This window comes from Camponotus vicinus, unplaced genomic scaffold, assembly GCF_025532165.1.
Source record: "Camponotus vicinus isolate PSW18456_S1 unplaced genomic scaffold, iyCamVici1.0 SCAF_11, whole genome shotgun sequence".
Taxonomy (NCBI): domain Eukaryota; kingdom Metazoa; phylum Arthropoda; class Insecta; order Hymenoptera; family Formicidae; genus Camponotus; species Camponotus vicinus.
Genome location: NW_028141947.1, coordinates 12,649,444 through 12,675,364, shown reverse-complemented (window position 1 = coordinate 12,675,364; position 25,921 = coordinate 12,649,444). Strand labels below are relative to the sequence as shown.

Here is a 25,921-nt window from a genome sequence, read left to right as displayed (position 1 = left end):
ATTTGCTTATTATATGCGTTGAATAATATAAAATTAAATGTATACAATAATTTTTTGAAATATTGGTTTTTTTTAACATAATTACAATTTGGATTTTCTTCGTGTGTTACAGATCTACGTAGCTGATGATCCTGACAATCTGAAAGGAGAAGGAGGAAGTCCAGGAGAGGTATCCTGTATCGATGGAGCAACTTTAAAGTGAATATTTATTATTTGTATGTTAGTTATAAATCGTATGCATAATAATTCGATTTGATTATTTAAATGAAATAATGAAGAAAACATTAGAAAAGAAAATTTAAAAAAAAACGTATAAAAGTATCTATCTAAAAAATAGTTTTAAAATTTATAAAATTTTTTTATATGTATATATATCTGCTTTTTATTTTACGCGTTGGATATAAGAATTGATAAAATAATAATTTTTTGAAATATTAATTTTATTTTGATGAAATTTTTGATTGAATGAAATTTTGAACGTTTCCATAATTTGTGGATTTTATATTTGTATGTTACAGACAACGTGCAGCTTCAACAACTCCACTGTTGCGCATCGATATCGGTGAGTGATAAAAACTTTTGTTTAATCTTAAGGTAACGGATTTGTAGAGATAATAGATTGTAAATTGTAGATAGATCCGTTGCCTTAAAATGGATGAGCTAGAACAAATTAAGTTAAATAACTTTTAAGTTGAATAAATTGTTTCGATATGTATTGTATCTATTGCAAGAATAAATTATTAACTAAATTATGAACTAAATAAAATATTAATTAGAGAAGGAAGATTATAGAAAAGATTTTTTCAATTTGTATAGATTTTATCTAATTTATTGATTAAAGAATTAGTAATTTTATCAATTATATTGATAAACTAATGACTAAGTAAAATGATGCTATCTTATTCTTATAATGCATACCGATCTTATTCTAATTTTTGACATAGCTCATCCATATTGTAAAATTTGTTTGCAAACACGGTTTTTAAATTCTGCTTTAACTAATACAAAGCCAAATGATTAATTAATTAAATTACCTGTAATATGAAATAATATAAATGTTACACATATATTAATTTTTTTATTATAAATATATTACTATATATAAAAATTTTAATTAATCGATTTTAATTGATGGCTTGGCTTTATTTCAGTTAAAGTTAAAATAAAGTTACACTCAAATGAACATCTAAAAATAAAATCGCATGTTAATAAGCGTGAAGTATTTACTGATGATGGTGATTAGATGGCAAAAAGAATGTCTCTCCTTTTTCAATTTAAATGCATTTAAATTGTTAATAATAATGCAAACGAACAATTCCTCGAAAGCATTAGTTTCGTAATTCAACGACGAATGTCATACATCTTTACATATATATACATACATAAAGTCAAATTAATTTAAATAATTCTAAATCCCGATTAGCCTTTGAGATCTAGTCATCATTTAATTCATAGTCACAATATATTTACATAGATAAATTTAATTGTCAAAATATTTATTAATGACGAAATCTTGCGAGCTCAAATTACTGTATATATACAGGGTGAGTCAAAAGTATGTTTTAAAAATTTGTGAGCGTGTTCCTGGATAAAAAGGAAGAACAAATGTTCATATGAACATATGGTCGCAAATGCTTTGTTGTCGAGATAATGGACATAAATCAGCAGTATCAAATAATACTTTATTTGAACGTTTACAATTTTGTTATTGTTGTTTGTTTTTTTTCGTTCAAATAAAGCATTATTTGATACTGCTGATTTATGTCCATTATCTCGACAACAAAGCATTTGCGACCATATGTTCATATGAACATTTGTTCTTCCTTTTTATCCAGGAACACGCTCACAAATTTTTAAAACATACTTTTGACTCACCCTGTATATATATATATATATATATATAATATAAACAAATATATTATTTGCCGAATATGAAATTTATCGTGATGTTATTCATGAAGCTAATATAATCATTTACAATTGGGCAGAATATAATTACTGTATTAATGGATAAAATATCAATAAATACTTTCTATACATGAAAATAGCTTATATTTTAATAATTGCCGAAAAAATATGACTAAATTGAAATATGACTCTGTATCAAAATATATAAGTTAATATATTAACCCAACCTATTCTGCCCAATAATTGTAATTGTTACATGGATGTTAGCGATCTAGATATAATAATAGAAGTCTTGATTCCAAATGATACTATCGAAGCCCTTGTCAATCAATTGATAAAGTTCACTCAGAAAATAAAGATTTGATTCTTATATGCTATGTGGATTGGTACTATTAATCATACTAAATTATGGCTAATCATTTATTTTGCTGTTAATCACAATCATATTTAAAATTTATGAATATTTATAATAATGTAACGCATGTATACATTAATTTATAAGTATTTTATAGTGATGTAATTATAATTACATTTCACATTTATACTTTGTTAATATTAGGAGGATGACGCGAACTTTCTTCTAAAGATCTTTGACATATTTCATTCCAAAAATGATTTCCAGTTGTAAATAAAATTTGCTATATTACAGATAATAGGAATGTAATTTTAACAAAATTACAAATTTATATAACAAAATATAATCTAATCTAACTAATCAATTTGTAATTTTATATTACAAGTTGATATACAAACATTATTTGAAATTGATTCAGTTTTCCATTTATATCCAAGTGGTTTTTGATAAATGACATCTGAAATAGGTTTATTTTGCGACCATAAAGCCATCAAGGAGGAATCATCGGGAAATATATATGTTCCTATACCATTCATCGCTCCGTTTCTATCAACGTTACCTTTATATTGCGCATTATTGTTGTATCTTTTAAAAAATTAATATGAAGATATTCTTAGAGTTATTAAATAATATTTCATGAGATATCATCTATAATATATATTATATATAATATAATATTATTTACCGAATGTGAAATTTACCGGCAAACTTATCATCGTGCCATGTACCATTATATACATTAAAGTTATCGGTTACATATACTCCTTGATCTAAATTAAATAACAAATATAAATACAAATACTGATGATCATTTTTCTATTTAGATAATATATATTCATAATTATTAAATATATATAAGAAATGTTATAACCTTGTTTAACTAAGGTGCATTTGTCAAAATCCACTTGATATTTTCCTTCGTAGTTGTCCCCATTTTCAAAAGTAAATTTTGCAATACCGATTCTTACGTTCGACTCAGCTTTAGAAATTTCACTTGAATCTTTCATATTTTAAGGATTTCTCTTTTCTTTTTTCTTTTATTATTTTATTCTATATAAAAAACTTTTTTGTACATATCAATTCATATCATATATAAAAATATTATTATACTATAATAATATTAGTTATTATTTCTCTTATCTTAAAAAGTATATTATATGAACATTTTTTCAAGAAATGTAAAGCTTTTTTTTAATATATCGCGAAACAAAAAACAGTAAAAATTAATCTGCTCTTTAAAAAGACATGTTAAATCGATTCTCGCAAGTATTGTTGCTTTGTATTATTCTAGTCTTTTTATATCGTTGATGTTCACGCATGAAAAATTATGCTATGTGTGTATAAATACTCAAAGAATTTCGATTTTTAAAAGTTATTAAATTATTATGTGAGAGATTTAATTAATTGTCATAAGAAGAAACTATATGTGGGTACAATAGGAAAGTATCATATATAATAGAAAAAAAGACAAGAAGTATGTACAGAAAAAGAATTAATTTTAATAATTCTGAAAAGAAGCAAAACTGTTTCTTAACGAAATATTTTCTCAAATTTTTCTTAAATCACATATAATATATCAGAAAAATTTAATAGACTAAATGCACAGTTTATTACATGTTTCATGTTATAAAGTACAAACAATGTTATACAATATAACATAATGTGTATTTTAATTGCTTTTTCATATTTTTTTTGCAAATATAAGTTATGGCACACTGTATAAAGCTAGATTAATTTTTTCTAATAAAAGTTTATCTCCAAATCCTCTGTTGTTTTCAAAGAAAACGTCATTTAAAAGAATAAGGATTACATACACGAAAAAATTCGTTTACCACTACTTACTTAAAATTGTTACGATTATTATAAAAAACAAATATTTCTATATTATTCCATGATAAAACTATTGTTTAAAAATATTTCTCAATATGTGTCCTTAATTGATATTAAAAATAAAGTGAGATTGTATGTAGTTTTTATATAGTTTCGTTTACAAACACACAAACACACACACACACACACACGTGTGTGTGTGTGTGTATATATGTGTGTGTGTGTGTGTGTGTGTGTGTGTGTTTGTAAACGAAACTATATAAAAACTACATACAATCTCACTTTATTTTTAATATCAATTAAGGACACATATTGAGAAATATTTTTAAACAATAGATTTATCATGGAATAATATAGAAATATTTGTCTTATATATATATATATATATATATATATATATATATATATATATATATATAAGACAAATATTTATATATTATTCCATGATAAAACTATTGTTTAAAAATATTTCTAATAGAGGGAAATTTTCAGGTAAATATTTATATTATATATATTTTATATATATATATATATATATATATATTTATATATATATATTTATATATATATATAAATATATAAATATATATAAAATATAAATATATATATAAAAATATAAATATATATATATATATATATATATATATATATATATATATATATATTTTATATATATATATATATATATATATATAAAATATTATTAATATTAGAAATTATATATTCTAAATATTTGCTATAAAAGAGATTTACATTTATATAGATTATTAATGTCACATTTTTCTAATACCTTTATATCAATGTAACATATGATATTACGATTAATTTATTATTTAAAACTATACTTTGGAGAACTGAAGCATAAAGCCGCGTGCAATCTTCATTATATATCGTTCGTAAATTTGGCATACAATAATACCATTCATTCTTATATATGTAAATATTTTCTACATACATAGGACAATAATAAGAGTAGTGATTTTTACAAATTATGTAGAATTGTCAAACATTTGTATTATAGTTATGGTACAAGTACGCTTCTGCAATTCTATATATAATATCAAATTAGATATTCTCGCTCTAATATAGTCGAACTTCCACATCCTTAACATGCCGAGACCAAATAACTTCCTTTCAATGCATTTGCTAAATTTTTACCCTAATTTACCCTGCATTAAATCTATTTATTTTATTTATACTTTCTACATTTAGATTCTTCGCTCGCTCTCTCTCTCTCTCTCTCTCTCTCTCTCTCTCTCTCTCTCTCTCTCTCTCTCTCTCTCTCTCTCTCTCTCTCTCTCTCTCTCTCTCTCTCTCTCTTTCTCTAATATATATATATATATATATATATATATATATATATATATATATACAGGGTGACCCATTTTAACTTAGGCAGCCAAATAACTCGAAAAATAAGCAAGATAGAGAAAAATGTTTTAGACAAAAGTTGTATGGTTTCGAGGGGGCCATAAGATGGTATCATTGGTTTGACCTTGAAGAGTCATTTGAAGGTCACGTGAAGGTCACTTCAATTTTTTTAAATGGAACATCCTATATATTTTTGTACATTCTTGTAGCTCATCTCGAGAGCTTTCCAAAACACTATAATTAAGTACATTTTCGTTAAGTACTTTTTGAGTTATGAGGCTTGAAATAATTTCTTAATTTTACATAAACCGTAAAATATCTTGTAAAATATTCATTTTTCGATTACCTTACCTTAATAGTTTTATGTACAAAATAATGAGAGGAATCAATTGGTGTAAAGAAAACACATAGTTGTTTCGAAGAAAAAATATGTAATTTGCAATTAACAATTCCATATTTTTTCTTAAAAACAACTATGTGTTTTCTTTACACCAATTGATTCCTCTCATTATTTTGTACATAAAAGTATTAAGGTAAGATAATCGAAAAATGAATATTTTACAAGATATTTTACGGTTTATGTAAAATTAAGAAATTATTTCAAGCATCATAACTCAAAAAGTACTTAACGGAAAGGTACTTAATTATAGTGTTTTGGAAAGCTCTCGAAATAAGCTACAAGAATGTACAAAAATATATAGGGTATTCCATTTTAAAAAAATTGAAGTGACCTTCACGTGACCTTCAAATGACTCTTCAAGGTCAAACCAATGATACCATCTTATGGCCCCCTCGAAACCATACAACTTTTGTCTAAAACATTTTTCTCTATCTTGCTTATTTTTCGAGTTATTTGGCTGCCTAAGTTAAAATGGGTCACCCTGTATATATATGTATATATATGTATATATATGTATATATATGTATATATATGTATATATATGTATATATATTTCGTGGCAAAAAATTATAGAGAGTGCGAACAAAACAAATAGACTTAATGATATATATAGGACGAATATGTATTATGCATTAATTGCATATGTAAAATTAAGAACAATTTTACTCACTTATTTGATGATGTCATGGTCACGTAATCACAAATGTAATAACCAGTGAAGTAGTGACAAAGTGCCACAGAAAAAAATATTAAAGTATTTAAGAGTTAAGAAAACGAACATTCGACTATATTATTCTTATATATTTACTACTGATGTTACTAGATTCAGTATCACATTTTTTTAACAATATATTATTCACCTATTTTTCTTACCATATTTTACAGTGAACAAATAGAAATAAAAAAAAATGTCATACAATAACAATGCATGACAAGAATCCCACAAATATTTTTAAATTTAGTCATCGATGATTTTTTTACTAAAATCACATTCAGAATACGAAATTATTATAAAATTTCATACGATGTAGAATTGCTAGGAAATATATAGCTTTATGTATTGTCCCAATCTTTAGCAGAATTATAACGAATCTATCGCAATTGTCTAATGACGATAACCATTTTAATCTTGTGCAAATATTAAACAAAACATTCCAAGATGGATCGGCACGATTTTGAAATAATTTAACGATATAATCGATACGAAATCATCATATATATGGAAGCTTTCTACATTTGCATTATGTGATTCAATCGATTTTACAATATTTATTTTCTGACTGCTAAAATATAACTTGTAAGATCAGAAAAGATAAAACTAAAGGCCAATACACTAATACTTCGTAAAGCAGAAATGCATTTGACAAAAAATATTTTAAACTAATATTAAAATCAAACAGACCGAAAAAGTTTAAGGTTTTCTTTCGCTGGAGATACGTCTGGCTAATTGTTGATGGATGGTTTTGCCATTTTGATCTTTCGATGATGAAACAGCACACGATTCTTTTGTTATAATTGTATCTGTAGATACACATGGTTCGCTATCAACATGGCTCGGTGAAGCATCTTTGACCAATCCACGAAGCAACATAGCAGTACAAGACCACGGAAATAGCCTGTGTTTCAAATTATACAGTTTGATCCATATGTGCAATAATATTTAATAAACTACTTACCACTTTAAAGCTAGCAGAACTTGTAAGTAGCTTGGAATAATAACATATTTCTCATTGCATCTCATTGCAGTTATAATTTTGTCAGCTACGACGTTTGGACTCAGAGTTGGAACATATCTACATTATATTTCAAATATAACAATCTTTTTAAACTAATTACGTAAAATATATTTATGCGCGAAAAACACATTTATTCGATTAAAAATAATTAAAAAATATATAAAATATTTCATAATGTATTATATTTAAATATAAAGAGAAACGAAAAAGTATATATATTATAGATATCAAAATGCTAGCAAATTCAATTATGACTTTGCTGTAGATTCTGATATGCTGCGTTTTTATTAAATTTAATTTCTAGCAGCATAGCAAAAATGAACCTTCTTTCTCGAGTGTAAAAATATAATTTTATTTAAATACAATAATTAATCAATTAATTAAATTGTTATTAAAGAAGAATTAAATATTTTGCGTATAACATTTATAACTCGTTGATATTAACTAACTACCATATACAGTAAACACAGATAAAAAATGATAAAATTAGCTGCAATAAATATCAATATCTGATTTGTAAAAATTAATACTAGATCAGAGATCGACGATATCCATGTAAGTGTAGTTATAGATCCAAGAGTACGAGTTCTACGCGATATCATTGACAAACTTTGATCAATGATAATTCAAAAATTATTACAACTTTGAAATTTTTGTATTAGGATTTTTGATTCTATTTTACTTTTGGAATATAATGTTAAAATGTTATACAGAGATTGTGAGATATCCTGTACATGTGTGTGTAAAAAAAATAATATATTTTTATAAAATATAATTTTTAAATAAATTTCCGAAATTGTCAAAGCACTTAATTTGTGAGCCATTGCATTAAATCATAAAAAATCATAATATATTATTTACCTTGATTGAACATCTTCGAACATACCGGTACTACGAATGAAATAAGGACAAATGACCGTTGTATTGATATCGTATCCTTCATACTAAAAGAGAATATAAATAATTGATTAGTTATTTAAAATTATAAATAAAGTATTTTTTTACATAATTACATAGCTAAAGTCTTAACATATGCATTACAATAACTCATGTGTTAACAGTTACATAATAGGCTTGAGAGTTCGACTCATTATCAATAGTCAAATTATAGTCACCTCAAGTTCCATTCGAAGAGCCTCGTCAAATCCCATAGCCGCAAATTTTGATGTACAATAATCTACCAATTTAGGAACTCCACATTGCCCAGCCAAACTCGCCACGCTCACGATATGCCCTTTATTATTCTCTAACATTGTTGGAAGAAAGGCCTTTACAGTCTAAAATTGCATTATGAAAAAATATTGTTATTGTAATTAGTAATTTTCACAGCATTTACTAACTTTATTGTCCATATGACATTTACCATGACTTTTGATATATAAATTTGAAACTTATAAAAATTATTCTCTTTAAGTTTAAAGTTTAAGATTTTAAAAGCAAAATAAAAATAACATGTCGCGATTATTTAAGTAAACATTTTAAATGTGATTCAAAGATTAGGGAAAGTTTTATATTATTAATTTAAATTACAAAATGCAAATACGTGGAAATATTGCAATGTGGAAATCAAATGAAAATGATCAAGGACAAACTGATAAAAGATAAAAAACATGTATTTTTAAATTATCCAGATTCTCTAATCAAAGAAATAACATCAAGTATAGTGCTAACATTAATATTAGAACACCAATATCAGAAATGTACAGATATAGTGCTAACATTAATATTAGAAATGTACAGATGGAGACAGAAATGCCTTCTTCCTATTTAAAATTGCAAAGGAATATCGGAATATAAGTATGTTTAATTTTCTCCTTTGTGTTCTAAATAGTGTTTCTAAGTTGCAACATTTATTCTCATAAAAAATAAAAAATTTTAGTCAAAAATTGAGTTGTCAGATCACTAATATGGTTTTTCATTATTCGGTTAAGTGAGAGAAAAAGAGATAAAAACAGTAATATATGAATTCATTGAAATTTGCACGATAATATGACATACAAGCGAATGGAATCGCCAGTGAAGTAGGGAAGAGCATTGGAAAGTGGATGGCAAGATCCAACAGAAATGACCATGACATCGAGATGTAAAAGTCTACTATAACTGCCGCGCGGAGTTTCCTTCACGATGTTGTTAACCCACTTTTACGTTTGCTTTATTATGCCGAATATGTCATGCCTTTATTCAGTATTAATTTTTGTTCACATCTTATTAATTTTATTTATTTTTTATTTATTTAATATAAATATTTATTTTAATTTCTTTCTCTTTTCAATCTTGAGAATTAAACCGGATTAGAAATCCATAAAAGAAATTAAAAATCAAATTTCTGAATATTGTCTATTTATATTAATATTCTATTACAATAATGGAAATAAAAAAATATAATTTTATCGTTGATCATGAAATTTCTTAAGAGAACTGCGATTTTTAAAAAGTAATAATATCGCTATTAATTAGTAAATTCTTTGACAGTGTAATTATTTTCTTTAATTATTTGCTAAAATTGTTGAAAAATATCTAAAATTATACAACATAATTTGAGATTTAAGTTAGAAGTTGAAATCCATAAATGGGACTTCAAGCATTCTCATCTACATTCATTAAAGTGTAAAATGATGAAGTTCAGAAAATAATATGAGGAATAATACGCAATATGCTATATCATTTTATATTTTTTTACACAAAAAACTAGGAAAAATAAAATACTTGAAATCACGGCCATATTATTTTTCTCTTGTTACAAATAGATTAAATAGATAAAAAAATTACAACAAGAAGCATTATAACTTTTAATGTGTAATGCTATTCCGAACTATATATTGTAACTTTATGAATATAAATTATTTTTTTTAACATCATCCAACAACATGATTATAAGCTATTTTGTTTTTGTCGCTGCAGATAAATCTCATATTTAATCATCATTGACGTAACATAATTCAGAATATAACTCACAAAGATATCAAAAAAATTATTACGAATAGATTATCAACACAGATATACATTCTTTTTAACCTTATCAAATAATTTACATATTAAACCGAGAGATATCTATATATATGTATGTACGTATATACAAATGCACATATACATATATACATACATACATACATGGATACATATATATACATATATATTGAAACATTGAAATCTCTTAATAACGCAAGTTGTGAACGTAATAGCGCTATTATTCCCACTTAAATTTTTTTAATAGAATATTATGTTTTTATATTCTTATACAGATTTATGAAGCTCTCATTCAAAATATTATGAAAACAAACTAATTATCCAAAGTAATTTATTATCTCGTGTCATAGAGAGAGAGAGAAATATGTTATCTTGACAAAATTATTTTATTCTACTAATTCGAATAGGCAACAATAAGATATTCTAACAAAATATATAGAAATAAAATCAATAGAATTCCTTTCTGCTAAAAATTCGAAGCAAATAAAAATTTGTAAGCGTATCGCATATTAAGGAATTTAAATTATTTGCATTTGGCAAGCATATCATTGGCTGGTGTATATCGCAAGAGACTATAACATACAGAGACTACAACATGGCTTGCACCTATCTGACCGGTTCTTACACCTGACCAGCAGCAACAAATAGGAGGGACGAAATGGAATGCCTCTCACCGCCAATTCTCCGCAATATATATACACACACATTGAAACACATACACATGTTTCAATATATGTATGTATGTGTACATATATTATATATATGTGTGTGTCTGTGTGTACAAATATATTTCTGTGTGTGTGCGCTTATGTATGTATGTGGATGAAACAATTTGTCTTTGAATTATTCAAGATTCTATAATTTAAACCAAAATCTCAAACTTGCAGCAAGTTGGATAATTCAAAACATCATCGCTTATGATATCACGGTTGAGTCACATCATTTCGAAATCAATTGCAAAATCATATTACAAAATCTATGAACAAGGGAATTAAGAACATGCGAGACTTCTTTTCACGAATTTCATTTCTGAACGATATTTCGATTCGATATGTCTCTTTTCATCGTAAAAAGATTTTCAAATTATCAATATCTTTTAAACAGTTAATGCATTTCTGTGTGTATAAAAGTTTCTAAAGATGAAATCATATACGTCAATACGATGTAATATTTTTAATATTTCGAAATATAAACAATATAATATATTATTTAAACTTTTAGTGACGGATTAACTTTAAATTAATATTTTTATTTACCCAAAAATGGCTCATGATGTTAACATCCATTGTTCTAATAATAAGTTTGTCCGGAGTGTCCAGAAATTTCATTCCCGTAACAATGCCTGCATTATTAATTAGTATCGTTACCTAAAAATAAAAGCACAAAAATTATTTATTCTTACCTAAAGCAAAGTAATTATCATTTTGCATTTCACATTAAAAGTTAGTGTAAAAACGAAAAATAAAGAATCATATATACATATATATATATATATATATATATATATATATATATATATATATAATATTATATTTTATCATTGAACAGAGAGAACGGATAAAATCATAAAAAAAATTTTTTTCCTTGCAATTCTTAAAACCCACATATTGGCCTAACATATCACAACGTTATGAAGTAATATAAACTTTCATAATATCATCCACAGAGAAATACTTCTTGTGAGTGCTTTGTTGAATCACGCACTATTTGACTTTTAAGAATCTTTTTTTGCGTTTCATTAAGTATTTACGATCTATCTAGATTGCCAAGGTTAATATATAAGTACAAATCCTATACTTCACAAGAAGAATAAAAAATAAAAATTAAAAAATACATGAAAGAGAAAAGAAAATGCTCTCTAAATTATATAAAATTACAATAATAGGCGAATTTTAGACAAAAAAGGAATCTTAGATTCTTACACATTGATATCTCTTACTACCTTAGTTTAAAATAATAATAATTTCAGTGAATTTTATTTTCGTCAAGATTGTATATAAATGAAAAAATGTCAATTTTTATTATTTATTTGTAAATATATATGAAGGTATTTTCATATATTTTTGATGCACACATTTACATCTAAACTCAACAAAATTATATTAGTTTCAATTTCTTATGTATTACACACACACACACACACACACACACAGAGAGAGAGAGAGAGAGAGAGAGAGAGAGAGAGAGAGAGAGAGAGAGAGAGAGAGAGAGAGAGAGAGAGAGAGAGAGAGAGAGAGAGAGGTGCGCGCACATGTGTATGTATATGTACAAAACAATTATTAAACTATTGTTACATTAGTAAAGGATTGATAAGTGTAAGTTTTATATATATATACAGAGTGTCCGATTCGTGAGGGACCAAACTAAAAGTGATGATAGATTGGATCAAACTAAGAAGAAAAGTCCTCTACCATTTTGGAAAATTCGCAATAATTATTAAGTAATAAGCAAAAATGTCACATGAAGGTTTAATTTTTTAAATGGAACCCCCTATTTTTTATTATGTATTCTTATAGCTTATCTCGAGAGCTTTCCAAAACACTATAATAAAGTATTTCTTCATTGAGTACTTTTCGAGTTATGAGGCTTGAAATAATTTCTTAATTTTACATAAACCATAAAATATCTAGTAAAATATTCATTTTTCGATTATCTTACCTTAATACTTTTATATGCAAAATAATGAGAGGAATCAATTGGTGTAAAAAAAACATAGTTGTTTTTAAGAAAAAATATGTAATTGTTAATTGCAAATTACATATTTTTTTTTTAAAACAACTATGTTTTTTCTTTACACCAATTGATTCCTCTCATTGTTTTGTATATAAAAGTATTAAGGTAAGATAATCGAAAAATGAATATTTTACTAGATATTTTATGGTTTATGTAAAATTAAGAAATTATTTCAAGCCTCATAACTCGAAAAGTACTCAATGAAGAAATACTTTATTATAGTGTTTTGGAAAGCTCTCGAGATAAGCTATAAGAATACATAATAAAAAATAGGGGGTTCCATTTAAAAAATTAAACCTTCATGTGACATTTTTGCTTATTACTTAATAATTATTGCGAATTTTGCAAAATGGTAGAGGATTTTTCTTCTTAGTTTGATCCAATCTATCATCACTTTTAGTTTGGTCCCTCACGAATCGGACACCCTGTATATATATATATATATATATATATATATATATATATATATAATATACACACATCTATACATACATACATATGTATATACATAGATAATGCATAGCATACTGAGTCTATCTTTATATTTCTATTCAGCATCAAAAAGATTATGAAAAATTCTTTTTTTTTTTTTCTAATTATGTTATTACCTTGCCAATTTCTTCTTCGATAATTTTGGCTTTTTTATATACATCCTCTCGATCGCATAAGTCGCAGACATAACCGTAACACGTACCTCCGACCGCCCGCACGAGTTTAATAGTTTCCTCGATGCCTGTAACAAAATATAAATTTTTAATACTGCAATCTTACGCTTTTTGTTTGATATATTTCAACAACGATTACACATTGTATGTATTGTGCTTATAGAAAAAAATTTATATTGTGAAATATAAATAAAACACTAAGACTTTTCTTCTGCATAACTTGCAAGTTATATATGCAGAAGAAAAAGAGAAAGGCATTTTTATCTCTCGCGAAATCATTACTTTCTTACTTAATTTAGATCTGTGTTCTATTATTACAATACACAAACGTGACTTTATTAACAATATCTTATTTTACAAAAAATAGCAATACATCTCATTACGATCTTTTCAAAACATTTTTAATTATATATTGCATAAATGCAATTATATCTCTTACATTAAAAAATAATGATATCCTACAAATATCCACAAGATTGTAAAATTCATAATAATAATTTTTTATGGAATTTTGTGAGGATTCATAATTTTTGCAATTGTTCTAAAAAAAATAATATAATAATTATTTAATTATAAAATTTAATACATTTCTTTATACTATAATATATATTGATATTAATACTTTTCATAACTAAATAATTATTACAGTAAAAACTCACCAAAGAGCATATCAATATTCTTTTTAAAATATAGTATATATAAAATTTGAATATAATATGATTTTTTTTTAAATATATATATATATATATATATATATATATATGCAAAAATTTCTAGATAGAAAGTACTGTCCTTACAGCTTCTTTTTCGTTGTCTGATTGCTCGCCTAAATAGCAACTGCTCTCTTCACACACATCTGTTAGATAAAAAATGCTAATGCAATCATTTGCCACTGATACTTTCACTCCTATACAATCGATTTCTCTTAATAATATTTAAAATATATGAGCATTTACACTAAGAGACATTTTGTTTATATCTAAAATACAAAGATAAAAAAGGATAAAAAATGATTATCTGCGTTAATAAATAAATTTGCAATATATCTGTTTTGAAAATAACGAAGATAAGTGAAGAGAAAGTTAAATTTGCATATGCTGTGTATATAAATATATCCAAAATTCGTGATAAATCTGAAATAATATTGTGTTACATAGGGCATACTCGTTTATTATTTGATGTTTGTGACGGTTAACCAGTTTGCAAACTTGATTCAGCAGATCAAGTATGCCTGTAGACCTTGAATATTGTGCCACTTTTGTTATCGAGACAGAAAACAGAATTGTACTATCCTTCACATCGTTTTTCATTAAAACAGATGTTAAGAAGTGAAAATTTAATTTTGTTTAAGGCAACTTAATTGATAAATAGGAACTCTTAAAATTAAATATGGAAGTTAAATATAATAGTATCAAATACGCAATTGCATCTTATTATAATAAAGCAAATACATATTTCAAGTACAATATAACTATAATTATTATATTAAAACACGGTTATTTATAATTAGTACAGATTCACGTATATATTTGATATACCTAATAGTAAATATACCTAATAGTAAATAATTAGTCAACATAATTAGTAATTATGTAATATATATATATATATATATGTGTGTGTGTGTGTGTGTGTGTGTGTGTGTGTGTGTGTGTGTGTGTGTGTGTGTGTGTGTGTGTATACTAATTGTTTCTAAATAAAAAACTCCATGAATATTAATATCAAAAATGTAATATACACACATAATTTTCCTACTTTAAAAATTCTCTTAATATATTGCGCATTTAATTAATTACACAAAAATGTTATTCCTATGCAATTTCAAAGCACTCACTTTTAAAAATGGCATGTAAAATCAATTATTTGAAAGTATCAAAGTTTCTGTCACTTTCGCTAGTAACTGGTTATTTTATTATATTTATTCATGAATAACTCTCTGTCAAAGCAGTATATATTTAACAATTTAAAGATAGTTAAAAGAGTGAATATATTTTATTCATTTAACGTGAGTTTAGTAAACCTCTTAATTTAATTTTAACAAACAAAGAAAATTGTATGCTTTTAATATATTTTTATCATGTTTACATCAACATATTTCAGCACTAACAATAACAATGGCTGTTATTATTGACTGCTCAAATATTCAGGGTCTTAGTATAAATAATTCTAAGTAAATAATTCCAAATTTTGTGTTCCTTAGCTATAAATTTTTATATCAAATTTTGAGGGATGAAAAACATCATAACACGCTTATTTTTAATGATTGCCTTAAACTTAATTTTGTAATTCCGTAGACTAAATGAAATGTCATGTTTTTTAATTTTACTTAACTATGTGAATGTTTCTACTAGTTATAGACGAATTACATTAATTTTTTTGATGACACATATTATATAATAATATGTATCAAATTATTAGGATTGGCTTTTGGATTTAAGCCACATAAATTTTTTGCTTGATTGTTTGATGCATCGTGAAATGTTCATGTTTTAAACTTTTTATAATGTAATAGCAATGATATGTATGTAATCATACAACATGTAATCATACAAAATATATACACAAAATTATAACTTCTCACTTCTTTACGCGCGTTAGTCATGTAAACAAAAAATATAATTAATGATGCTATACTATGATTAAAAGGTGAGATCGATAAAGATCGATAGAAATTAATAATGTATGATTGATCAGTATGCATAATGAAATCATAAAAAGGCAAATTGATCGGTACGCATGATGAAATTATAAAACGCAAATTGTGAACATTAACAACAGGTTATCTTCTTTCTCATATAATAACGATTAATTTTAATAACGATTAATTATTTTTAAAATTATAAAGCTTTTATAATTTTAATATTTTCGTATTGAAATTTTCGATTGTATCACTATCCTCCAAACTTTATTAATAAATATAAAAATATTAAAAATATTTTTTTACATAACAACACGAACACATTTATGAGTGTACTCGTGTCATTAATATTATAAATAATTATTAATTTTTATTAATATTATGATAAATAATGTAATATTTATAATTAATGTGATAAAAATATAAAAACTCGGCAATTAATCACATGACAATTTACATGCATACGTATACAAGCATGCACATACGCATTTCTATTGATTTGGAGATTACTCAGAATAATGATTTTGACAGTATATGTTAAAATCAATATTAGGGCTTACTAGGGATTATTCTATATGCACATTTACTCTACTACTCTGCTACTTTTTATATTCCTTTCCTGTATATATTTTACAAATCATATGCCTCGAAAATAATAATTTTACAAATTATAATCTGAGAAACATGTAAGTGATATTAATAGTCTGCTCGCGTTTCACAGTGACCTTCAAATTTGGAAGCTCAATTGGTCTTGCATTTATAGTGAGGCCTTCGGTCACATCTTCACTGTTCAGTTTTTATTGATCATCAATACTTCCTGAATACTTTCAATTTCGTGGCCTTCATTATGATTTCGTCATTATGCGTACGTATACGTGAAATGATTTTTTATATCAAGCAATATTATCAATAATAACTTATAAATTTCGAATTAACAATAACTTTTACTAAATACATATTTGACTTATTACAACATTATTTGAAATGTATTGCTCAGTAATATTTCTACAGCTTTTAATATTTTAAATGTTGATTTTATTGAACATTTTGAAAAACGTGTTGTAATGATTTGATCTGAGTAATCGCAAAATTATTGTGACAAGAAAAGACTCTTGTAATGTTTTATGATAATTATTACAAGTGTGTGTGTATGTATGTGCACTATATTTTTTTCTTTTCCTAAGATTATATAGTTTCAATTCTATTAAATATACATTTTTAATCTGTCCATACAGTAATTTTCTTAAGTGTTTATTTCTATTGTGCGTATGTATGTACAGAAGAATGTTCTTTTAAATCATATATCCTTGCTTATTCTTGAATACAAATAAATTAAAAATCTAATTAAAAATGTGAAACAAACTAAAAATATGAAAGAGATAAGCAACAAAGAAATATAGATCAAATATTATCAAATTCATTTATCTTGTTCAGTGCGTACAAACATTTGAAAACATTGATACAATTGATAAAAATCAATTTATATAACTGATATTAATCTAACAATTGTATTCTGTATTTTTGTTTTTCAAAAAAGTCGATTTATTGCAGGATACTTTATATTTTACGCATTATATGTATATATTACTCATTTCATATATACATTTTATGTATATATTATATATATTACAATTATTATAAAATTTAAATCGATATGTTTATTTTTTCTATCAATATTAAAATTTATCTTTTGGTGATATTTGTTATATCACCAAAAGATTTCTTAAATCATATCGATACGATTCAAGAATTCATGCTTAATATGTTCTCTATTAGCATTTAGCTTATCACATGTAAATTATTCCTATATTTATTATTGATAAAGAGTATATTAGTATATTAATATAAATATGTTATTTACTATTTTTGGATTTATCAATACGTAATTTGATTATTAATATTATTAAATATATATATGTATATATTTATATTTTTTTTAATAAATAATTTTTTTATTAATATTTCTTTATTAATATATATATATATATATATATATATATATATATTAATAAATAATTTCTTTTTTAATATTTTTACATACTAAAAAAGAAAATATATATATTAATATTTTTATATTTTTTCATTTTTATATTCTCAAAAGTATTATTTTTAAAAAAGATACGAGACTTTAGAAACCGGTAAGTTCGATTTAGAACATCGATTACTTATATTACTAAATCATATTTTTTATAATATGTCATAAAAAAGCTTGTAACAAAAGAATTTGTTCTTTACAAAAAATTAAAAATAGATATATTAAATACTCATAATTTTCAGCATTTTTCTCATTGTTGTGTACAATTTAGTACCTTATATACCAAACAGGAAATGTAACATAAAATATCTTCTTAAATAATGCGATTCTGGCAAATCTCCCTTATATATACATGAAGTCAATAATATCTTAACACATGAATTTACATGCACATTGAAATACATTCAGCATGCGTGCCTCGTCTTTAAATATTTGTGCATTATAACTGTTAGTTGTATGATAATACTATCTCAAAACAAAAAAGAAATACAATTATTATTAAAAATTATTGTTAATTTTTTTATTATTTATTAATATTATTGTTAATTTTTCACTCAATATATATAAATAAATAATGCCAAATCGCATATGACTATATTTATCAAACAAAGACAAATCGTAATAATATCAAATTAATTCAAACTGAACTCTATTATGTAAGGATAATTTCTTAAAATAAGTATTTACGTCAGAGAATTAAAAATAACATAATTCTTTTACAATAATGTGAGTATAATAAATTTAATATAATACAATTTATAGCACTACGAAATACGAGGACAACATTACGAGGGATAATCTAAAAGACATAATTACACGGTTTGTGTATTTGTTGTTAGGAATCTTACATTTATAATATGTTACCTGACACAAGATAATGTGAGTACAGATTTTTTTGTTATGTATGCATTTTAATAAGTACACATATGCCATTTGTGATTTTGAAATGACTTTGAAATTTTCAGATTTTCACGAATAAATAATATGCATAAAGTTTTTCCTAAGTGCTTGTTTAAAATATTTCTCCAGTTCTATTATTTTAAAGCAAAATTTGATGCACATTTTTGTTCACGAAAAAATTTGCCATTTTAAAATAATTTTAAAATAAAAAACGATACGTGTATGATAACTTGAAAAAAAATATAAAACCTGTGATTGTACTATTAAAAACACATAACAAAAAACTTGTGATTATACTATTTTGCATATTAATTTATAAATATATTTATAAATATATTTATTTGCATATTAATTTATAAATATATATTATAAAATATCATAAATATATACATTTTCTAAAGCAAATATCAATTTAAATTATGCAGCGTCAGTCTATAAACTTCTCGATTATAAATATATATTATAAAATACAATGTAGTTAATGTAATAAATGTGTGTGCACATGTTGTGTGTATTTGTGTGTATATATGTAATATGTAAATGATTTCTAGCGTCAATAATTATTATGTAAATTTAATAATTAAACTGTTTTCGTTCTATTAACTGGTTTTTTTATTTTAATGTATATAGGGTGAGCCATTTTAATTAACGCACGCAATTATTTCGGAAACAAAGCATTTTAGAGAAAAATGTTTCAGACAAAAGTTTTATGGTTTCGAGGGGGCCATAAGATGGTATCATTGGTTTGACACTGAAGAGTCATTTGAAGGTCACGTGAAGGTCACTTCAATTTTTTTAAATGGAACACCCTATATATTTTTGCACACTCTTGTAGCTTATCTCGAGAGCTTTCCAAAACACTATAATTAAGTACCTTTTCGTTAAGTACTTTTTGAGTTATGAGGCTTGAAATAATTTCTTAATTTTACATAAACCGTAAAATATCTTGTAAAATATTCATTTTTTGATTATCTTACCTTAATACTTTTACGTACAAAATAATGAGAGGAATCAATTGGTGTAAAGAAAACACATAGTTGTTTTTAAGAAAAAATATGGAATTGTTAATTGCAAATTACATATTTTTTCTTCAAAACAACTATGTGTTTTCTTTAGACCAATTGATTCCTCTCATTATTTTGTACGTAAAAGTATTAAGGTAAGATAATCGAAAAATGAATATTTTACAAGATATTTTACGGTTTATGTAAAATTAAGAAATTATTTCAAGCCTCATAACTCAAAAAGTACTTAACGAAAAGGTACTTAATTATAGTGTTTTGGAAAGCTCTCGAGATAAGCTACAAGAGTGTGCAAAAATATATAGGGTGTTCCATTTAAAAAAATTGAAGTGACCTTCACGTGACCTTCAAATGACTCTTCAGTGTCAAACCAATGATACCATCTTATGGCCCCCTCGAAACCATAAAACTTTTGTCTGAAACATTTTTCTCTAAAATGCTTTGTTTCCGAAATAATTGCGTGCGTTAATTAAAATGGCTCACCCTGTATATAAATTATTCATTAAAATAAAAAAAAAATTATTGATATATATATTGATTAAATTTTTTACATAATATTAAAGTAAAAAAGTGTTTACGTGTTGTATTACTAATTTTGCTTAACTTTTTGTTATAATAGAAGCAACATTCTTATTATTCGTTGTATATCTGTATTCACATCACATACTATATCATTCAGTTCAAATATATTCTCTTTGTGGAATTATTAAAATTGCGTGTAAATTTTCTCAATACACTCGATCATATATCTCATAATTAATAAATTATACAGATAGATTTTTATCTTATTCTATCAAATTTTTTAAGGAACACACACATACACGCACACGCATGCATACGCATATGTGTATAATTATTATTAAATAAGAAATATATTTTAATTTTATATAATTAAAAGACTAAAATTTCATTGGCTTAAATATTATTTATAATGAGGCGTGCACATAAATATTAATTAAATATGTATTTCATTGAACTTTTCAAGAATCTCGAATCAAATATATAGAATTTGAAATATATAGAATTCTCACGTTCTATAAATTAAATATTTAAAATTTTAGAATTTTTTTCGATTTACTAATTTGTTTCTTAATCTCACCGCTTTTATTTATATCCCAAACGATGACAATGGCACCAAGGTTGGCCAGCCTGAGAGAGAGAAGCCTGCCCAATCCACCACCACCCCCTGTCACAAGAGCGATTTCGCCATCTATGCTTTTCATCTTGTATCTTTTGGGTATAAATGACCTAATAATACCCTCCAATATTGCAATACCAGACAATACTAAGAAAACAATCACTTCCCCGATTGAACGTAAATACGTCATAATGATGCTGTATACGTGTATCCTATGCGCGTGTATAGAGTCCTGTAAATCCGACTTGATAGCGAACTTATCGAATTTTTGACGCAGCTTTTCTGTGAACGACTGATCACTCAGCACACATTTCTCGAACTGATATTTTTATATAGAGGTCGATTTAGAGTTTATGCAATAACCGATAGTCATGCTGATTTAATTAACTGAGAAGCACATATCTGAAACATAAAAACATAAAATTTTTATGATAAATTCTTTAAGATAATTACAACAAAAAACTAAATTAAATCATAATTTATATTCAATATGATACTCAATATGATACTTGAATAATCTCAGATAGTAAAATGACATCTAAAGACATTTTGTTACATTAAAACATTAAACAATTAAGATTCGACATTGTTATGCTATTTCGGATGATTAATGATATCTAACAGATTATTAATTATCCTAAAATAGCTTTTATATTTTTTATATTTTATATTTTATAATTATATTTTATATTGTATATAGCAAAAAAAATATTTTTCAATACATATATTAATTTAGGAAAAATTAATATATGTAATATTTTATTTAAATTTTAAAATACACACACTCATACCATTAATAGTAATAATTTTGAACACTTTATATAACTTTCTCGACATTGAACTAATCAAACAGTTATGTTATGAACAGTTTAATCCTTTCATCTATTTCATATATATAAATCCAGCATTATATAGTCTAAAAAAATAAATTACTAAACTAATTATGATGAGCGTTTTGCTAATAAATCAAGAAGAGTATGAAAATAATGTAACATATTAAACTATTAAAAGAATTTAATTATTAATATTGATTAACATTGTAAAACAAAATTAATTTTTTTATCTACAATGTATAATATATATACATATTATTTTATAGTTATATAAAATATACGTATCATAATCACATCTTTTTAAGATACACAATTTAATATAATTCATTTTCCAGAGAAAAAACATTTCTCGCTATGCATATTAAAAATATATGTTTTTATTGATAAAAGAATATTTTCTCTATTCACTAAAAAATCTTTTTAAAATGGTACACACAGAATTTGAAAATATCAAATAATTTTAAATATCACAAAAACTGACTAGAAATAGGCAGTATGTTTCTTCTACAAAAAATGCAAATTTAAAAAAATTATTTCTTATTTTAATTGTATTTAATTTTTTAATTTTTACATATGCAAGTGCAAATTAAGGATAATAATTGCAAATGCAAATTAATAATATATTAATGCTTAATGTGATATCAAGCAATACATTGGATAGGTACTCGAAAAAAAATTTCAGATTATGTGACATACAAAACAACTCAAAACATTCTAATTAACATATATATCATATTTATCATTTACATCAACATATATAACATATTTATCATTTACATCATTGATATTGAATATGATAAAAAAAATAATTATTGATAAATAATAACGATAAGGATATAAATATGTATGTGTATGTATAAAAATTATTGCATCACCTACAGCAATTTTGCTATTTTTATTATTTTTCCTTATTTGTGTCGTGACACGTTTTTATTTGTCTTTCGTTGCATATTTTTTTTTTATTGATCATTATTATATAGATAGCATTTAGAATCATATCTTTTTTATATAAAATTTTTTGATTAACTTAAAATTAGTTTCTTCAAATAGGCTTAGATCTTCAAAGTTTAATTAACCATTATATAATTAATATATAATTAATTAATATATCATTAATCATTAAATATAACACATTTTTTAAGCAGTAATTATTATTAAAAAAAGTTAACTAAAAAAAATATGTAATATTTTTCATAATATTGCGCAAAATGCACAATAAATCAAAACTATTAAGAATTTTTCTTTTGCAAATTATAAATGTAGAAAAGATTAGAGCAAATTGATTTGATATAAATTAAATATTTTGAATCACGTATGCAGAACATATTTACATTCTACATCTGCTGTGAATAGTAAATAAGTAAATTATTTTACTTATTGAAATATCAAATGATAATCGTTTAAGTCTTATTATACAAACTTGATTGACTTTCATTATATAAATTCCTTATTTTCGATACTACAATATTTTCTGCATTATGTTTTCTTAGTTATAGATTCATGATCAAGTGAGATTTACAAACTAATTTTGCTTATAACATTAATTTCTATAATTATATCTATAATCATATTGTAAAAATAGATAAAAGGAGTTGCAATCTAAAGTAATAAATGTGCAATGATTGTGTATCGCATAATTATATATATATATAACGAGATTCATCTATATATTATATTTAATATGTATATATTACATATATAATTTTAAATTATAACTAACTTTGTCCGGATAAAAGAAATTATTATCTGCTTCATATTGAAAGTAAGAATTACAATAATGATTACAAGAATTAAATGTAAAAAATAAGATTACGTAAAAAATGTAATGATTTAATTCAAATTAATAATTCTAATGGCACATATTCTCACCTATTGATAATAACCACATATGCAAAATCACATTAAAATAGAACCATGAAAAGAATGTTAATTTGCACGCGTGTATATGAACATATTTACACGATATAAGACGTAAAAGATAGCGAGTCCTCCCGGTACTACGGTCGTTGGTATACTAAATGGAACGTGTTGCTTCGGTTGCGCCTTCACTTTGGACTGATCGCCGAGCCAACGAGAACGTATTTCATTACAAATCGTGTGCATGTATGTGTATGTGTATTATGCGTACCTCCAGATACCCTAGTGATAGCTAGTATACGTGTGCATGATTATTATATTGTTACACAATAACTAATGCATAAAATAAAACGCACAAAAAAGTAGTCTTTTTGTATGTTTGTATCGATTTTAATATCAATAAAAATTTTATTAGTATTAAAAGAATAAAAATAAATGTTACATAAAAATAAATAACAGCACAATATATACAACCTTGAGATATAATAAAGTGAGTTATACTCTTGAGTTATAATAAGAAAAGAGAATTAATGTCGCGAAATTATTCGTAGTTTTAAAATAAAAGATATTAGATGCCTATGAGAACTATTAGAGAACTATGTAATATAGTCATATATAAATTTTTATATAATATAGTCATATAAATTTTTATATTGTTGTCTCAAGTTATCCTGTATATTAAAATGTTAAAATAAGATAATCAAACGAAATAAATATAAAATATTTTATATTTTTGTGTTTCGATATAAAATATATTATAAGATATACAGGGTGTCTCAGACCACCCGTACACTCCTTTTAAAATGAAAATAAATGGCTTTTGTCAAAAATCGCGCAATTTTTAAGTAAATCAGGTACGCTCTATCAAATGGTGATATTTTCAACTTTTGATTCCGACCGGAAATACACCATCCGGATCAGAAGTTGAATTTTTTTAGGGGAACATGGTACTTTTTATTACAGATTCGAATTGTACGTGAAAAAATAAGAAACTTTTGTGTCAAACGTTTCTTCTGAAAGTGCCTCTGTCAATCTTAAAATTGACCTTGAAAGTAATTGTGATGAACTTTCAATAATTAATATTTCTATTATTATTACAAAAATCGTTACATGGAATAGGATTTCTTTATTTAATTTACTGCGCTCTACCTCCTCACAAGTGCGTGAGCTCATGCTTAGGGACACCCTGTATATACATTCATACATGCATGCAAGGATGTATGTGCGTTATTATTCTAGCATACATGCGACGTGAATAAACGATTATCTAAAATAATTTATAATTGACTAACTTTACAGTCTTAAATTTTATATTTTTGTGTATTTTTATGTAGTTGCAAAAACTACACATTTTTTTTTAAACCAAATATGTATTTTTTTACACCAATTGATTCTTCTCTTTATTTTGCGCATTGAAGTAAAATTATCGAAAATAAATAATTTTACAAAATATGGTTATGTAAAATTATGTAAAATTAAAGTATATACATATATGTAAAATTAAAGTAAATATATATATGTAAAATTAAAGTA

At 24.5% G+C, this 25,921-nt stretch overlaps 3 protein-coding genes across 8 annotated transcripts in view; 1 reads left to right on the top strand and 2 right to left on the bottom strand.

Annotated features, from left to right (window-relative positions):
• Positions 1-25,921, top strand: part of LOC145962092 (estradiol 17-beta-dehydrogenase 11) — a 43,574-nt gene that overhangs the window by 6,093 nt on the left and 11,560 nt on the right. For 3 of the 4 annotated variants that reach the window (XM_083082902.1, XM_083082901.1, XM_083082904.1), the window contains exons 2-3: positions 113-198; positions 519-562. In XM_083082902.1, coding sequence (XP_082939028.1) covers positions 113-198; positions 519-562 — 130 coding nt within the window. Of the gene's footprint in view, positions 1-112; positions 216-518; positions 563-25,921 lie in introns of those variants that run through there. The other variant, XM_083082905.1, reaches the window with a different exon arrangement.
• LOC145961799 (uncharacterized) lies at positions 2,057-4,329 on the bottom strand. Of its 2 annotated transcripts, none has more exons than XM_083082259.1 (4): positions 3,135-4,329; positions 2,965-3,033; positions 2,662-2,822; positions 2,057-2,546 (listed from the first exon to the last, which is right to left on the bottom strand). In XM_083082259.1, the coding sequence occupies exons 1-4, from the start codon at positions 3,268-3,270 to the stop codon at positions 2,448-2,450; spliced, it is 465 nt and encodes a 154-aa protein (XP_082938385.1). In that variant the 5' UTR covers positions 3,271-4,329; the 3' UTR covers positions 2,057-2,447. The 2 variants fall into 2 exon arrangements, with proteins under 2 accessions (XP_082938385.1, XP_082938384.1); XM_083082258.1 differs by having other exon boundaries at positions 2,296-2,546; positions 2,662-2,848; positions 2,949-3,033; positions 3,135-4,312.
• Positions 6,099-24,586, bottom strand: LOC145961652 (epidermal retinol dehydrogenase 2). 2 transcript variants are annotated; one of them, XM_083082084.1, is made up of 8 exons: positions 24,401-24,586; positions 21,660-22,100; positions 13,909-14,033; positions 11,824-11,934; positions 8,716-8,877; positions 8,462-8,544; positions 7,541-7,657; positions 6,099-7,480 (listed from the first exon to the last, which is right to left on the bottom strand). In XM_083082084.1, exons 2-8 carry the CDS (start codon positions 21,886-21,888, stop codon positions 7,276-7,278), a joined length of 1,032 nt encoding a protein of 343 aa, XP_082938210.1. In that variant the 5' UTR covers positions 21,889-22,100; positions 24,401-24,586; the 3' UTR covers positions 6,099-7,275. The 2 variants fall into 2 exon arrangements, with proteins under 2 accessions (XP_082938210.1, XP_082938211.1); XM_083082085.1 differs by having other exon boundaries at positions 24,491-24,577.

Excerpts from the sequence above, each read along its gene's own strand:
- LOC145961799 (XM_083082258.1), bottom strand. The coding sequence starts at position 3,270 with ATGAAAGATTCAAGTGAAATTTCTAAAGCTGAGTCGAACGTAAGAATC. Across the intron at positions 3,034-3,134 it reads ATGCACCTTAGTTAAACAAG|ATCAAGGAGTATATGTAACC; the intron begins GTTATAACATTT and ends TATTTAATTTAG. Across the intron at positions 2,849-2,948 it reads GCCGGTAAATTTCACATTCG|ATACAACAATAATGCGCAAT; the intron begins GTAAATAATATT and ends ATTTTTTAAAAG.
- LOC145961652 (XM_083082084.1), bottom strand. The coding sequence starts at position 21,888 with ATGACGTATTTACGTTCAATCGGGGAAGTGATTGTTTTCTTAGTATTG. Across the intron at positions 8,878-11,823 it reads ACATCATGAGCCATTTTTGG|ACTGTAAAGGCCTTTCTTCC; the intron begins GTAAATAAAAAT and ends ATGCAATTTTAG. Across the intron at positions 7,658-8,461 it reads TTCGAAGATGTTCAATCAAG|ATATGTTCCAACTCTGAGTC; the intron begins GTAAATAATATA and ends AATATAATGTAG.